Raw genomic sequence first — 15,143 nt, 5'->3', positions numbered from 1 at the left:
AGCTTTTTCATTTTGCCTGCTAAAAGAGGAGATCCGTGTAAGCTGAAAGCTTGTATGCTCTTATACCAATAGATTTTGATTCAGTAAAATAATCTCTCCTTGTTCTTCTGTTTTAACTGACAGAATTCACTCCTTACCTAATCCTGCAAATTGACCCCTCAGAATCTTGACTTTCAGTCCCATTTACTGTAACCTGTTTAAGGCCCTGCTGCCTTCTTTGAGATGGGAATAGTATCCAGGCTTCCAGGCTCTGAGCTACATCCTGTTATAACCAACCTAGACCTGCTTCCTTCTGCATCTGTGAATGAGAGTACAGGTTCAAAGCCTTTTTTTTCCTCTAGAGGCTGTCCATGGGATATGTTAGATTTTAAATGCCTTTTTAAACCCTCTTCTCCCTCTTGTCACACTTCTGCCCCATTCCTAACCAGTATTAAATGTCTTCTTTGTCACAACCGTATTATCTTCCCTTTCCCTCTCCTTTGGACGTGTGACATATTTCATAGAGGACCCTCTGTCTTATATCACACCTGGAAGATTGCACCCTTGTACTCAGTGTTAATTAACCTGAAGTAACCATGAAACAACTAACAACACTATTTTGACATAGAAGCCCCCACCTTGCTTGCTTCCTTGTTGAGGAGGAGTGCACTCTGTTACAAGCTCAGAAGCACTTCCATCTTTACAATGGCTGTTGTGTGTGTTTCTGGCATTAAAAAAAAAGTTAAACCTTGTGTCTGGTTTGTTTTATCGTCCTCTGCCCAAAAGCAAGCCCCTTTCCTTCCAGAACCAGGAATCCAGGATTGTTGGTCACTACTGCACTGCCTGACTGGCTTTCTCCCTCCCTCTCTCCCCCCCCCCCCCGCCATTCAGCTGAGCTGCTGCGCCAGCATGTAGCGCTCCTGGGATTGGCTGTGTCTGGCTCAATCCCATGTCTTATTTCTCTGCCCTGAAAATGTCAAATCACATCTTGCAGCAGTGCCATCCCAACCTTGCAGAGAGCATGCTGGAGGTGGCTTCCAAAGCTTTCAGACCTTTGGGCACCCTGATTTAGGATTGTTATTCCCTACTGAGCTGTCCTGTCCCCACTTCTCAATGTTACTTGGGGAGGGTATCTTATATAAAGACATTATGCTCACAAAATCTGAATGACCAAAATACAAGCTGCTGAAAAACATCCCTCCAGGACAGAGTGCTGGGGTGGCTCACTCTCCAATTGATGATACTCCCTGGAGGCCAACTGACGTTTGTAATGGGATTTGCCTTTGATTAGCAGCCATTGCATGCTCTGTGGGACCCCCCCCCCCCGATTTCCAAGTTCAGTCAAGATGAAACCCCAAATTCAATGCCAAAAATAACAAACTGCAACCATTTTGCAGTGTTATCCTTCCTGCATTGTGTTTTAGTGTCTCTTTGCAGAGAATTTTGGGGGGGGGAATTTAAGCTGATAGCAGTAGGTAAAGTGGAGGAAGCTCGTTCACTGTGCAACTGCTCCTTCCTTGTAATATGTCCACTTTGCAAGAGACCAGGGACTGGTTCACATGTGAAAGTCATCACATGGCAAACATGTATATGTAGAATGGGCCATATCACAGGTCAACAACATAGACAGAACTGTCATTTCTCTTCACATCACCTCTCATGCAATGCTTTTTGATGGAGTAAGTTCACACACTCAGTTGCCAGCCAAGCATACAGTCCTCAAACACAGGGGAATCAAGTGATGTACATGCATGTGAGTACTAGGCCCATAAGTGACATTCTGAAAGTGAATTGGTCAGATAGTTTCATCACACAGATTCCAGGCAGACTCAAAACCTTGCCACCTCTTCCATTTCCATATTTAGCCCAAAGAATGTCACCTTTGAACTAAATTTCTCTCTCTCTCCTTTTCCTGCAGCCATTGAAACGCAGAGTACCAGCTCAGAAGAGATTGTGCCCAGCCCTCCTTCACCACCCCCACTGCCCCGAATTTACAAGCCCTGCTTTGTGTGCCAGGATAAGTCATCTGGCTACCACTATGGTGTCAGCGCCTGTGAAGGATGCAAGGTGAGAATGGAAATGGCAGCTGGGACCCGCACTGCAGGGAAAGACATGGGGAATCCCAGTTTGTCAGGTGTGCAAGTTGCAGTACAGTTTTTAGCCACTGAGGCAGGTCCAAGGCAGTTACAAAAGAGGCTCAATGAACAGGTACTGTGATGCAGTGGGGACAATAAAAAATGAAGCACACCTTCACTCTTCCTACTGGCTGTTGTGTTTTTCCTGCACTAGGACCAACTGACAGCCCCACAAACACCCTGTGCCCTGTCACTTCCATCTGCTCTGGGATATTAAGGCTTAGTACTTGATACAATGCCCACTAATCATCTGGGTCCTTTCACTTTGTTTTTTGCCCATGTCCCATGGGCATAAGGGTGTGGGGGACAGAGCAATGTTCACACAGAACTAACAGAATTTGGGAGCGAAGCCAACCCTTCCACACTAGGAGGAATTAGTGTTGCACCTTGCCCTCTCCCACTCGGATAGTTTCAGTCATGCTCTAAGGATGAATGTGGCTGATAGGGGCACGAGGATGTGTGTTAGTCATGTATGCACAAGAGCGTTTTTTTCTTTAGTCATTTATTTATTTTCATTTCCTCTGATACATACTTGCTCCCCTTTTTAAAATTTTCCATTTATTCCTTTGTGTTGTCCTTAACAGGATGAACTCCTATAGCTCTACCTGTTCACACACATTTCCTCACTTGCACTAGGCTGGCAGTAAGACCTTGTGGATCAGGTTGGCAGAGATCAGCCTCGGCAAGCAGACACTGTGCTATGTACTTGGTCCCCACCAACAAATCCCTCCTCTCTGGCTTATTAACACGAAGCCCTCTGTGCCTCTGGTTGCCTGGAAGAAAGGCCTTTTTCCTTCCCCACCAGGAGTCCCTTAATCTCATTAGAGGGACGTGGCAATGTTGTCTTCAGTCCTTTGTGCCATTGGGTAACCTGGCCTCTGCTGTGGCCACCCCCAAACCAATGGGCCTCGATTTCTGCTGCCTGCATCCCTGTCCAATTGGTTGCAGCACCAGCCTTTTTTTGATGTGTAGAGAGCCATTGGCGCTTTGCAGTCTTGAGAATGTGCAAGTTCAGGAAATAAAAGGTATAAAATGCCTCTTCTAAGCAGGATTATGTATATTCTGTACTGCATTAGGCTTCCAGTTTCAGACAGAAGGCAGCAGTCCTGAGAATCTCAAGTTTCTAGCCCTCATGCATAGAATAATGTTTGCCCTTTCCCTACGTTCTTTGAAAACCCTGGCTCATTGTAGAGCAAATATTTTTAATTTGCATAATTCTCAGTGTGAAAACTAGGCTTCCTGATTTTCTTTGAGGGAGGCAGCAGTGGTGCAGGAATAGCCAAAGCCTTGTTTTGTGAGACCCATCCCACTGGGTATAGTTACATATAAACTTCTGAGCTCCACTGAAGCATGGGCATCCACAAGGGGACAGGCAGCGGGGGGGGGGGGGTTGTTGCCTCCCCTCAATGAACCATACCCAGATTCCTATCTTTATTTTTTAAAAGTGTAAGTTTCTCGTTGTAGAACATGAGATAAGAGGCAAAACATATAAATGCTATTCTTCTAATTTTTTATGAAAAAATCAGTGTTTTACTTTGCCATCAACCCCCCCCCCCCAAAATTCCTGCAGATGCCCATCCACAGAATCCCTATTCAGATGTTCTTCACCTTGCACGATTATCATCCCTTGAGAAGAATAATGGGGTTTCTCTCCCTTCCCTCACCCCCCTCCATCACATCACTGTCACTGCTCCCGCTGCCCGCCCCCTCCCCTTGGAGGCTGACGTTCAGCAGTAGGAAGCCTGCTCTGTTGATGTAGACTTCCCATCATGATTTAGAACACTAGAAAATCAGGGTTCTAAATCACATTGGGACCCCACGCAAGTTGAAAAGCCTCCCTGGTGCAGAAGTGCAGCACCCAGCATTGGCTTGCGGGGGGGCTCCTGGGGCAGAAATAGCGACACAACAGCAGGGGCAGTGCCAGGGAGAGTGCTTCCACTGCCCCTTGCGTGAGGGGAACACCTGAAGAGGGCTGTAGGCACAACAGAAGGCTAATTAGTTCTCAAATGCAAGGCGATAATAGAGATAGGTCTGTGTGTTTCAGAACCATGTGTGCCTTGACACTTGCTATCCTGTCCATAGTTCCAGTTCTAGATACATCCATTACAAACCTAAACTGGCTTAACTGTCATGGCTACCACCCAGGAACCCATCGTTAAATTGCATAGTGGAGGGCTAGTCCTCTCTTATTTTTTGTTCTCTTCATCTGCAGAATGGGGGTAACAGTACTGACCCATCCTGCAGGGTTGTTGTAGAAAAATGCATGTGTAGTGCCTTGAATGTTGTGAAAGCACTTTAGTTCCACGAGACAGTCCTGGGGTCATATGATGCAGCCACCGTGTTGCAGCTGTGCAGCGCTGGGTCTCGTCAGTGTCTGGATGGGAGACTACCTGGGCGCCCCCATGTATGCTGCCTTAAGTTCTGTAACAGGGAAAAGGTGGGAGATAAATGTATTCAATAAAATTAAATCAATCAATAAAAAGCTTGTTATTATTAATGTTCAATATTGCCCTGAATTCCTAGGCCTCGGTATCCAACGTGGTGCTCACCAGATGCTTTTGGATTCCAACTCCCATCAGCCCCGGACAGCATGGCCAGTCATTAGGGATGCAGGGAACTGGAGTCCAGCAGCAGCTGGAGGGCACCATGTTGGCTACCTCTTGTATACTCAGTTTTTAACACTGACTGAAGTGCAACGTTTGTATGTTGCATTAGCCAAACCTGCACAAGAATGCTGGAAACAAACGAATATGGTGACGGTGGGGAAAAGGCATCTTCTTACAGACTTGAAAGGGATTAAAAAGCCACCTGTCCCCATAGGCAGCAACACTGTGCCCAGGTAGCTCTTTACATTTCTGTAAAGGAGAGATACAGGACCTGCGGCCCTCCAGATAATGATGGACGCCATCTCTCATTAACCCAAGCCAGCATGGCCCAGTAGTCAGGGATGACGGGAGTTGTTAGTCCAAACACTGGAGGGCCACAGGTTTCCCATCCCTCCTGTAGTGCTTCAGTGTGTTCAAAGTGCTTTGTGTGCATTTATTAATTTATTTACTCATTCAAAGGATTTATACCCCGCCCTTTAGCCAGAAAAGCTGCCAGAGAGCGCTTACAGATCGATAAGAATAATGCAGTCCCTTCCCTCAGGCTTATGATATAAAAGGACAGGACACAAAGAGGAAAAAAAGGGATGGACACACACTACATCTGCTCTCAGAGAGCCAAGCACACTGCAGCAAAATGGCAGACCTCTCCAGATGGATGTGAGTGGGTGAGCCAAGCCAGATGTTGCAGCAAAAGAGGGGTGGAAGGGTTTGACTTGCTCACCCACTTTTTTCTCTTCTGCACCTTGCAGGGCTTTTTCCGCCGCAGCATCCAGAAGAACATGGTATATACCTGTCACCGTGACAAGAACTGCATCATCAACAAAGTGACTCGAAACCGTTGTCAATACTGCCGCCTACAGAAGTGCTTTGAAGTTGGCATGTCCAAGGAGTGTGAGTGAAGGGCAAGGAGGAAAAGAAAGTTGGGGAAAGGAAGCTTCTAGCAGCCCCCTCCTCTTACAGGAGTAGGTCCCAAATGTCGCTCCACATTCAGAACTCAAGAAGGTCAGGGTGCAGTTTGATGGATTTGGGAGACCCAGGTTTAAATCTCAGTCCATGTAGGCTGCTGGCCAGCCTTTTTTGCTCAAGTAAAAAACTGTCTTACTTAAGAATTGTAAAGCATTTTCAAATAATCATTCAAACCAGAATGCCACAGGGAGCCCCTGTGATTCAGAGGTGAAAAGGTGAGGGCTGCAGTAGTCCTGGAAAGGCTTTGAGAAGAAGGAAAGAGAAGTCCTGGTTCACAGGGAGGGAGAAATATATGCAGAATGGAGGATGTAACATTGGCATATTCGCTTGTACAGGGAGAACAAAAAGGGCGATAAAGGGTGACGAGACCAGTATAGTCAGCTGCTGTTCTTCTTTGAAAAGCAGGTTGCTAGTCCTCATGATTATGGAGGTAGGCTTTAAAGTTTGCAATTATATCCACAAGAGCATCTAGTGTTTAACAAAGGGTTTATGCCTGTGCCACTATGCCCTCCTTGAGGATTCAGGTGATGGTCATTGTTTCCCTATAGATACGCTTTCTTACTTCCCACTTGCTCTCATTTCATCCTGCAGAACACCTCTTGTGGGGAAAAGATTGCAGTGGGGTTTGAGGGGGGGAATTAAAGTCCAATTAACCTCCAACCCAAATTTCTGATCTTACTCTTGTGTCAATATTTAGGGAATTAAATCCAGTTTAGCAGTTTGCGGGGGGGGGGGTTCCCTGCTCCAGCTGGTTCTTGGAGGAGCTGTGCTGCGGGTGGGGGAGTTAACCTTTTCTGCCAAACAAGATACCCTTCCTCCTCCAACCTCCCAAACAGCTGCCATTGACATGCAGGGATTTTTCCAGCTTTCGCCCCAAAGAGATGGTGTGTGGAGCTCACCCCTCCGCTTTGTGCTAATTTTGAGGGTGTTTCCCCGGCAACCAGTGATTGATGATATCAGAGATAAATGACGCAGACAGGGCCCTCCTGGCGTCTGCAGTGCCTAGTTGTCATGGCTCCCGACTGTAACGGGGGTTGGAGGGGAGGGAACCCCACTTCGTCGTGACAACTCCAAGGGTGAGATTAATAAACCCTTGGGGTGGGGAAGCAGCAGATTGCTCCAGTGGAAAGGGGGGTTGGATGGGTGCGGAATCTGTGGTTAATCTGGGACATCTGAGATCCTGCCCTTTTTCCTCCAAAGGTGAACAGGGTAATCAGGGAAGTTGGAGGGGGGCAGACATTATTCTGGCCAAGTCCTGGTCTTGTTCTCCATATGTGCCGAGTAGCAACATAGCATCCAAAAGTCCTATTAGGAACCTTTAGTGACCAAGGTCCATCTGTCAGCCCCAGAGATGCTGTAGGGCGAGGGAGAGAAGATGACTTTGCCAACCACACAGTTACAAGCAGGAGGGTGACACATGCTTACTAAAGGTGTAAGGCTAAGGTAGTGTAGTAACCAGTGTCCTTATGAAACATAACCACCCTTTTACAAGGGGTGTGGGGAAGGAGTTCAAGCATAGACCAAACCGGAGGGTTTGTGAGAGGAAGAAAATGTGGGGCACCTTCCCTGACCCTGTTTCTAAGATGCACCAACACTCTCACTCTCTCCCTCCCTCCTCCTTGTGCCAGCTGCTTTTTCTCCCCCCAACCCCTATGTGATGATGGATGCAGTATTCCCCCCTCCCTAACTGCTTGTCTGGACTGCGCTTTATTGAATTTGCCAAGCAGACATGACTGATTTCCGAATTATCCCCCTCTCTCCCGCCCCCACCTCCTTAGGCAGGGTGGTGAAATGGACCAGCCTACTGTGAGCGAAAGGCGCATCTGGCGTTGCCACCGTCTCATGACATATATATTTTTTGTTATTATATATTTTATACACACGCACACGCATATATACTCCCTCCCTCCCTCCCTCCCTCTATCTATCTATCTATTCATCTATCTATCTATCTATCTAATCTATCTATCTCATAGAGAATAAAACCCAAAAAGGAAGCTTGCAGTCCCTGTGACTTCCTCCAGGATTACTCTCATTTGGGTTCTGTGCAAAGATATGTCAGAAGAGAAAGCAAAAACACATACAGGGCTTAGTGCTGCCTCAAGAAATCCTGAGCACACAGAGGCAACGCCTGATACCCAGGCCACATCCTTTTGCAGCCCATGGGCCTTAGTTTTGTAATTTGTGCCAATTTTTGTTTTGTGTAGATTAAGTGCATCCAAATTAGTTAAAGGCTCTTCATATGACTTTTCTTTTTTCTGTTTGAATTTCTAGCCTTTCCCATTTTTAGGGTTTCAAGTAGGTTGGTTAGGTAGATATGCACACTGACCCTGTGAAGGCATGAATAAATAAATTAACACTTGTGATACCACACAACAAATATTAAAACTCCCCTCCCTTTGCTAGCTTCCCCCATTCACTAATGAAAAGGTTTTGAACACTTAAAAGATATTTGGGCATTGGCAAGTTTCAAGTGGAAGAGAGTTCCACAAGTCTGCCTGTCCTTGTTGCTGAGTGGATGGCACACATGAGAGGGCATCCTTGGTAGGTCTTAGGGAGCGCTAATGTAGAGGAGGAAGAAGCTTGAGGAAACAAGAACTAATGGTTTTAGCCGGAATAGTGGCAAGACAGAGATTCGGATGGCAGGCCAACTTAGGTCTGAAGGTTGGTTGGTTCTTCCTTTCCTGGACGGGGCTACACTCCCCCTGAAAAAAAAAGCTTGCCTTCACCCCACCCCACCCCCACCTTGCTGCTGGATTTTTGGTGAAGCAGTGGACAATAGTTGCCCTTCACTAACTTGGGCTGGTGAGCTGGCTGTGTGGCTGCTTCACTCTGATAAGGATCTGGCTTCAGTCTTCCATGGTTTGATTATCTCTATATCCACTACTGTGATCTGGCAGGGACAGGACAGAGGGAGCTCCTATTCTATCCCACTATATGTTTCTGGGCCCTATTTACAGTGCTGAATGGTTACTTTTAACTTCCTTAGATCTGCAGGGGACTTTGTAACTCCATGTTCCAGCTTTTTAATATAGTTTTATAGATACAATGTTTAAAATCTACAGGGCCTTCTCTGTAGTGATTCCTTGAGCTCTGGAATATGTGCCTCCATTGCAAACATATCAAACTGCTTCCCTCTTGACATTTCAGTGGCTGATTAAAGTTTCACTTTTCCTGGCAGCTGGTGGTTTTTGTGCTGACATGCTAAGAATGTCTTTTTTTACTTTGTTTTTTAATAGTTATTTCTGATTTTAGTTTTTTTTAAAAAATGCTGGATGTGAAGATTGAATGTTATCTCAGGTGCTGCTTTTGACAGTATAGAAGTGCTGAAATAAATACATAAACTGAGACTGGAAGTTGGAATAATTCTGAAATATTTCTGGGAACAAAGAACTTCCCTTAGCTGGCTAAATATATGACATTTATCTTATGGTTTCTGTTCTGGTGCCTCACCTGCAGGTCACCGGGGCCCAGAAGGGATGCACGTGTGTGTGTGACACATACTACTGTGCACATATTGCATGCACACATCCATCATAAGATCAGGCTGTGTTCCCAGGTTCCCTGGACAGTGGCATGGTGTGATACCCAGTAAAAAGATTTTGTGGATGGATGAATGTTGCTTGCATTCCAGGTCTGACTAATGGGCATAGGTGGGACTGGGAAAGAGTTTGATTGGCTACAGATAGGGGAGGTGTCTCCCTCCTCCCCTGCAAACAACTAGTTGGGACCACTTGCTTGAGACTCCAGGAGCTACTTGATCTGCAGGCACCCTTTTCTTGCATGCTTACTCTCTGACATGGTGCACCGTGGCCTGGATTGGGAAGATTGATCTGCCAGTGAAGATAGGGTAGGACTGACAGACAGTTGGAGCCAGATTACTTTTTTGTCCTCTTCCAGATCAGTGGCAGGATGTTGAGATGAGATACTTGGCTAAGGTGTTTTCGTGTATTGTGTGTACACCAAAATCCATCATGATACCGAGCTTTGGTTCTTGGAAGTTCTCATTGTTGAGGTGGATCATCTTCCATACTGGGGGGTCATCAGCCACAGTTGTCCATTCCCCAAGCTGGATCTCTTATTCTGGAGCAGGGAAGGAGGCGCCTTTTGTCCACCATCCCCAGTTGAGTGCCGTATCTACTGTGCAGACACACTTTGAGTAGGACTGTGTACTGCAAAATAACCCAGTTATATTTGTTCTCCTTACTCTGAAGAGCACCTTTTGCTTTTCTACATTTGCTCCTTCAAAATAACTTTGGAGAAATGATTCAGATTTTTAGTTGCCACCATCCAAGTTCTAAAGGACTGGGCAAATAGTTGCTTGTGGCTTTCCCGGCTCTGGGGAAGGGCAGTAGCATAGTGGGAGAGCATCTGCTTTGCTTGCAGAAGATCTCTGGTTCAATCATCTTCAGGTAGGGTTGGGAATGTCCCCTGTCTGAAACCCTGGAGAGCAGCTGCCTGTCACTGTTGACAGTACTGAGCCAGATGGACCAATGATCTGACTTGGTATGAAGTGATTTTCCATGTTCCCTTTTAAATGCACCTTTTATTTTCTCTCCATTCCACTCCTGTACTTTTAAGGCCATACAACTTCTTTTGTCTCTTTGTCCCTGCTGAGGCTTTCCCCAGTCTGCCTTTCTCATTAGTCCTCCCTTTTCTCAGCTTGGCATTTCTTCCCCCAGTCTGGTATGTAGCCTCTCTGTCCCTCAGCCCTTTTTGAGATTTCCCCAGCCAAACTGATCTTTTACTTCCCTCACAAAGGCAACACTGTGTTACAATTCTGGTAAAGGCACATGCACTCTGAGTAGTTAGAATATTTGCATGCATTCCATGACATTGCAGCACCTTAGTTCATGGCTATGGCACAGAGAGTTGAAAAGAGCAAAACTCAGTTGGACATATTGGTAAAAGATGAAAGCCACCATTGGCCACAATTCTGTCAGCACAAGTGGTGTTGCTCTGTTCCAGGGGTGGGGAACCTCAGGCCCAGGGGCCAAAAGCAGCCCCCAAGCCTCTCTGCCTGGCCCTTGGGACTCTCCCCAAGCCACACCTCTAACTGGTCCAATCCACACATCCCTTCAATTCTTTTGGCTGCCTGGAATATATCTTTGAACTTTAATAATGCCTCTTCCTTGTCTGGATGAAGAACTGCAAGTGTAGAAACCTCTCACCTGTGTGGCTGGACTGCAGCCTCCTGTACAAAGTTAAGAATTGCATCCATTGTTCCACCCACCACTGGCATGCAGTGCCCAGAAGGTTGTCCATGTGCAAACGTGGCTGTGACTCAGTTAAGAATATATTGTCTGAACCTTCTTGTGTCCCAGGTTTCTTAATTATATAGTCAGTCAATAACATAATAATAACAACAATTGTTGTTGGTATTATATAATCATAAATAATAAATAATGGCTGAAATAAGGAAGAATAAGTTGGTTCTCCATTAAGGGCTCTTGATTTCTCCCTGTTTTGGACAGCACAACTTCCTTTGCTTCATCTTCTTTGTTTGCCTTTCCAGCTGTCCGAAATGACAGGAACAAGAAGAAGAAAGACACCCCAAAGCAGGAATGTTCCGAGAGCTACGTCATCACGCCTGAGGTGGAGGATCTCATAGAGAAAGTGCGCAAGGCCCACCAGGAGACCTTCCCTGCCCTCTGCCAGTTGGGCAAGTATACCACGGTGAGCGGCAGTCATGGAGGACCAAGGGTTAAGCTGAAGCTGTGATTGGTGCAGGGAAAGTGGGAAGACCATGGCTGGGGCTATGAAAATTCTATGCTAACATCCCCCTCAAATTGCGCTTCAAAAATCCCCAGAAGCCATTTTCTGCCACCTAGATGATTTTTGCTCATTGATCACATTTGTCCATGCTGATTCGCTTTCCATATTTTATTATTATAAAGCTGCCTTTTACTGAGTAAGACTATTTGTCCATCAAATCCACATGGAGCAGCCTTCCAGGATCTGAGGCAGGCAGAGGTGTTTCCTATCATGTGCTTCCTGATCCTTTTAATGAGGGATGCCCAGGTTTGAATCTGAGACCTGGTGCATGCTAAACATTTGTTCTTTCACTCAGATATGGCCCATTGGTTTTTTTGCTATCTGGGCTATGCAGACCCACTCTGCTTGCTTCTGAGGTTTCACCAGGCACTTTCCACTTTCATCAAGCTCCTCTCTCTGGCCATGGGACAAGAAACGTGATATTGTGTTCATTTTACGTTTTCATTGTATATAATTATATCCCAGCTTTTAGTACAGTGCCCTCATAAAGCAGTTTCCAGCACTGCTCAGGTAAAAGCTAAGGATCTCAGGAGAAACTCCTGAGCTCAGTGTGCCAGCTTTGGGTCCGATCATTCTCATGTTACAAAAGTCTGTTTCCATGGCTGGCTTTGCTTCTTTTTTTATATATTTGTTTGTTTAATTATTTATTTATCCATCCCATTGCTTCTTATACACGCCATCCTTTCTCCCAGTAGGAGCAGTTAAAGTTAATGCCAGTGTAGGCCTACAGATGACAGGTTCAGATGGCTGAAGAAAGTCATCTGAAGGGCCATAGTTCAGTGGTAGAGCATCTGCCTTGCATGCAGAAGGTCCCAGGTTCAGACACCAGCATCTCTGGGTAGGGCTGGGAATGTCCCATCTGAAACCCTGGAGAGCTTCTACCAGTCAGTGTAGACAATACTGAGCTATAATGGTCTGACTCATTACAAGGCAACTTCCTAAAGTGATCAATCCATGTACTCTATGGGATGGGAAATGTACTCAAGGTGAGCAGCCAATGTGGCTTGGGGAACAATTTCTTCTTAACTTCCAAGAAATCATCAGCACTGTGAATGTGAAGTTTCACACCATTCAGTTTTCAAAGGAGAAGTTCTGGGGGGGGGGGGGGGCTGAAATCTAACCCGTTTTTTTCAAGTCTCAAATGCATTGAGCTCTCCCTCTTTTGTTACTCCTGCCATCTTCTCATCCTGAACTTCTAGTGTTTTTTCACTTATGCAGAATAACAGTTCAGATCAGCGGGTCTCTCTTGACATCGACCTGTGGGACAAGTTCAGTGAATTGTCCACAAAGTGCATAATCAAGACAGTTGAATTCGCCAAGCAGTTGCCGGGTTTCACCACGCTCACAATTGCTGACCAGATCACACTCCTCAAAGCCGCCTGCCTAGACATCCTGGTAAGTTGAGGACCTTCTCCTTCTGCCAGTTGTGTACCGGGCCCAATTCAAGGTGTTGGTACTAACCTTTAAAACCCTATACGGTTCCGGCCCAGTCTATCTGAAGGAACGCCTCCAGTATCACCAAATATGCCGCCAAACAAGATCAGCCTCAAAAGACCTTCTCTCGGTCCCACCGGTGAAAACAGCTAGACTGGTGCGGACCAGAGAGAGGGCCTTTTCAATCGTGGCCCCCACCCTCTGGAACTTACTTCCTTTTGACCTTCGTCACACCTCGTCCCTGATGGCTTTTCGCCAAGCTTTAAAGACCTGGCTGTTCAGGCAGGCCTATGGGATTTCTGGGGTGGGTTAGGTTTTTATATTGTATTACTGAAGGATGGTTTATGAATTGCTGTTAATATTGTAATTTGCTATATGCATATGTTTTTATATTGTATTTATATTGTATTTATATTGTGTACGTCGCCCAGAGTGTCCGCTTAGGCGGACAGATGGGCGACTAATTAAATAAAAATTTATTATTATTATTATTATTATTCAAACAAAGGCCAAAGCAAGGCAAATCAGGCAGTCATTAGAACAGTAGTCTTCAACCTTTTTGACCCAGGACTCACCTTTAAACCAAACATGCATTTGGGGACCCTTTCTTACTTTTTTGGGATATATATTTGTACGGTGCTAGTGCTGCTATTGCAATCTACTGTACATCAGGCCATGACCTGATAGTGGGTCCCAACCCATCACTTGAAGGACAAATGTTACAGGAGCTGGAGGAGTCTGAGAGTGTCTGGTTCTTGCCCTCCAAGAAAACATATAAATTAACCCACATGCACACCATTCATAGCATTAGGCAGGTAGAACATGGAAGGAACGGGGGCAAAAGTAATGCATGCCTCTCCCATGCGCTCCTTCCTAGATCCTGCGGATATGCACACGCTATACCCCGGAACAGGACACCATGACCTTTTCGGACGGCCTGACGCTCAACCGCACTCAGATGCACAATGCAGGCTTTGGGCCCCTCACAGACCTGGTCTTTGCCTTTGCCAACCAGCTGCTGCCGCTCGAGATGGATGATGCTGAAACAGGACTCCTCAGCGCTATCTGCCTCATATGTGGGGGTGAGCACCATTACTGGGAGAAGAGCAAGACACACATCCTCATTTCCTAGGGTTGGCCATTGAATACATACAGCCATAACTCTACACTGTTAACTCTTTCTCTCTCTCTCTCTCTCTCTCTCTCTCTCTGTGTGCGTGCGTGCGTGCGTGCGTGTGCACATGAGAGAGATCTTCTTTTGTCCGTGAAATGAGTACTGATCCTTAAGGGACAAAATAGGGAGAAAGCTGTGCATTCTGTGCTGTGGTGACTGCCTGCATCAACTTAAAATAGCTAGGCAAGCACAGAGGGATTGCACTTTGGTGACAGCCGCCGAGTCTGTGTTTGACACCTCCACAAGAACACAAGGAGGCTTTATGAGCACCAACCACTGTCATAGAAGTTCTGTGCTGTGACTTTAACCACCGTTAGCACTTTATAATGTTTTATCTCCCTGATGTCTAATTTTATTTATTTACTTTTAAAATTTATATACCACCCTTTATCAAAAGACTCCAGTGTGTTTGACAGCATAGAAAATAATAAACTATATATGCCACTACTGAAAATAATATCTATACCTTATAAAAATTAAAGCAATTATAAGAAGAAATATATAATAAAACACAAAACCTTAGATACAGCTGTAAAACACAGTACATTTTCTGTTTGAGGATTAAAAAAAAAAGCTTTCAGTGATGTGACCCTCCCTCCACCACCTGTGATGTGAAGTGGTATAGCCCACCGTCTCAGTGAGATGCCAAGCTTTTGCCAAATTCTTGACACCAGTATTTATTTATTAAAATTGTTTTTACTTTTTTTATCCCTGCAGACCCTCAAGGCGACTAGCGATCAACCATTTTTTAAAAATCTAAAAAAGGATAAATATACATTTACCTTACAAAACCAAACACTAATCTGAAAAATTCAAACCAGGAAGCAGCAAAACCAGAAACAAGCCCTGATAAAAGAACAAAGTGGAGTGAAGTTACTGGCCAGACCAAAGCCCCATTGAAATCATAGCATCTTGACCTGGTATCTGAAAGGGCAGATAGGGAGGTAACTGACCAGATCATCTCTGTCAGTCTTGAGCACAGAATCATAAGCCCCAACCTTGTTTGTTTAGTTAGTTGCTTGGTTTTTATAGCTTTTGTTTCACAAGTGTTCCCAGAAGTGATCATTTGTAGTG

At 45.5% G+C, this 15,143-nt stretch overlaps 1 protein-coding gene across 5 annotated transcripts in view; it reads left to right on the top strand.

Moving 5' to 3' along the window:
• The window catches only part of RARA (retinoic acid receptor alpha), a 227,054-nt gene that overhangs the window by 206,403 nt on the left and 5,508 nt on the right, over positions 1 to 15,143 (top strand). For all 5 annotated transcript variants that reach the window (XM_061589346.1, XM_061589344.1, XM_061589343.1 and 2 more), the window contains 5 exons: positions 1,898 to 2,046; positions 5,470 to 5,611; positions 11,202 to 11,362; positions 12,680 to 12,856; positions 13,773 to 13,977. In XM_061589346.1, the coding sequence (XP_061445330.1) occupies positions 5,500 to 5,611; positions 11,202 to 11,362; positions 12,680 to 12,856; positions 13,773 to 13,977 (655 nt within the window). In that variant the 5' untranslated portion in view covers positions 1,898 to 2,046; positions 5,470 to 5,499. The remainder of the gene's footprint in view (positions 1 to 1,897; positions 2,047 to 5,469; positions 5,612 to 11,201; positions 11,363 to 12,679; positions 12,857 to 13,772; positions 13,978 to 15,143) is intronic.

Source organism: Rhineura floridana, chromosome 11 (assembly GCF_030035675.1).
Source record: "Rhineura floridana isolate rRhiFlo1 chromosome 11, rRhiFlo1.hap2, whole genome shotgun sequence".
NCBI classification, from domain to species: Eukaryota; Metazoa; Chordata; class Lepidosauria; order Squamata; family Rhineuridae; genus Rhineura; species Rhineura floridana.
This window is presented reverse-complemented; position numbering and strand designations above follow the sequence as displayed.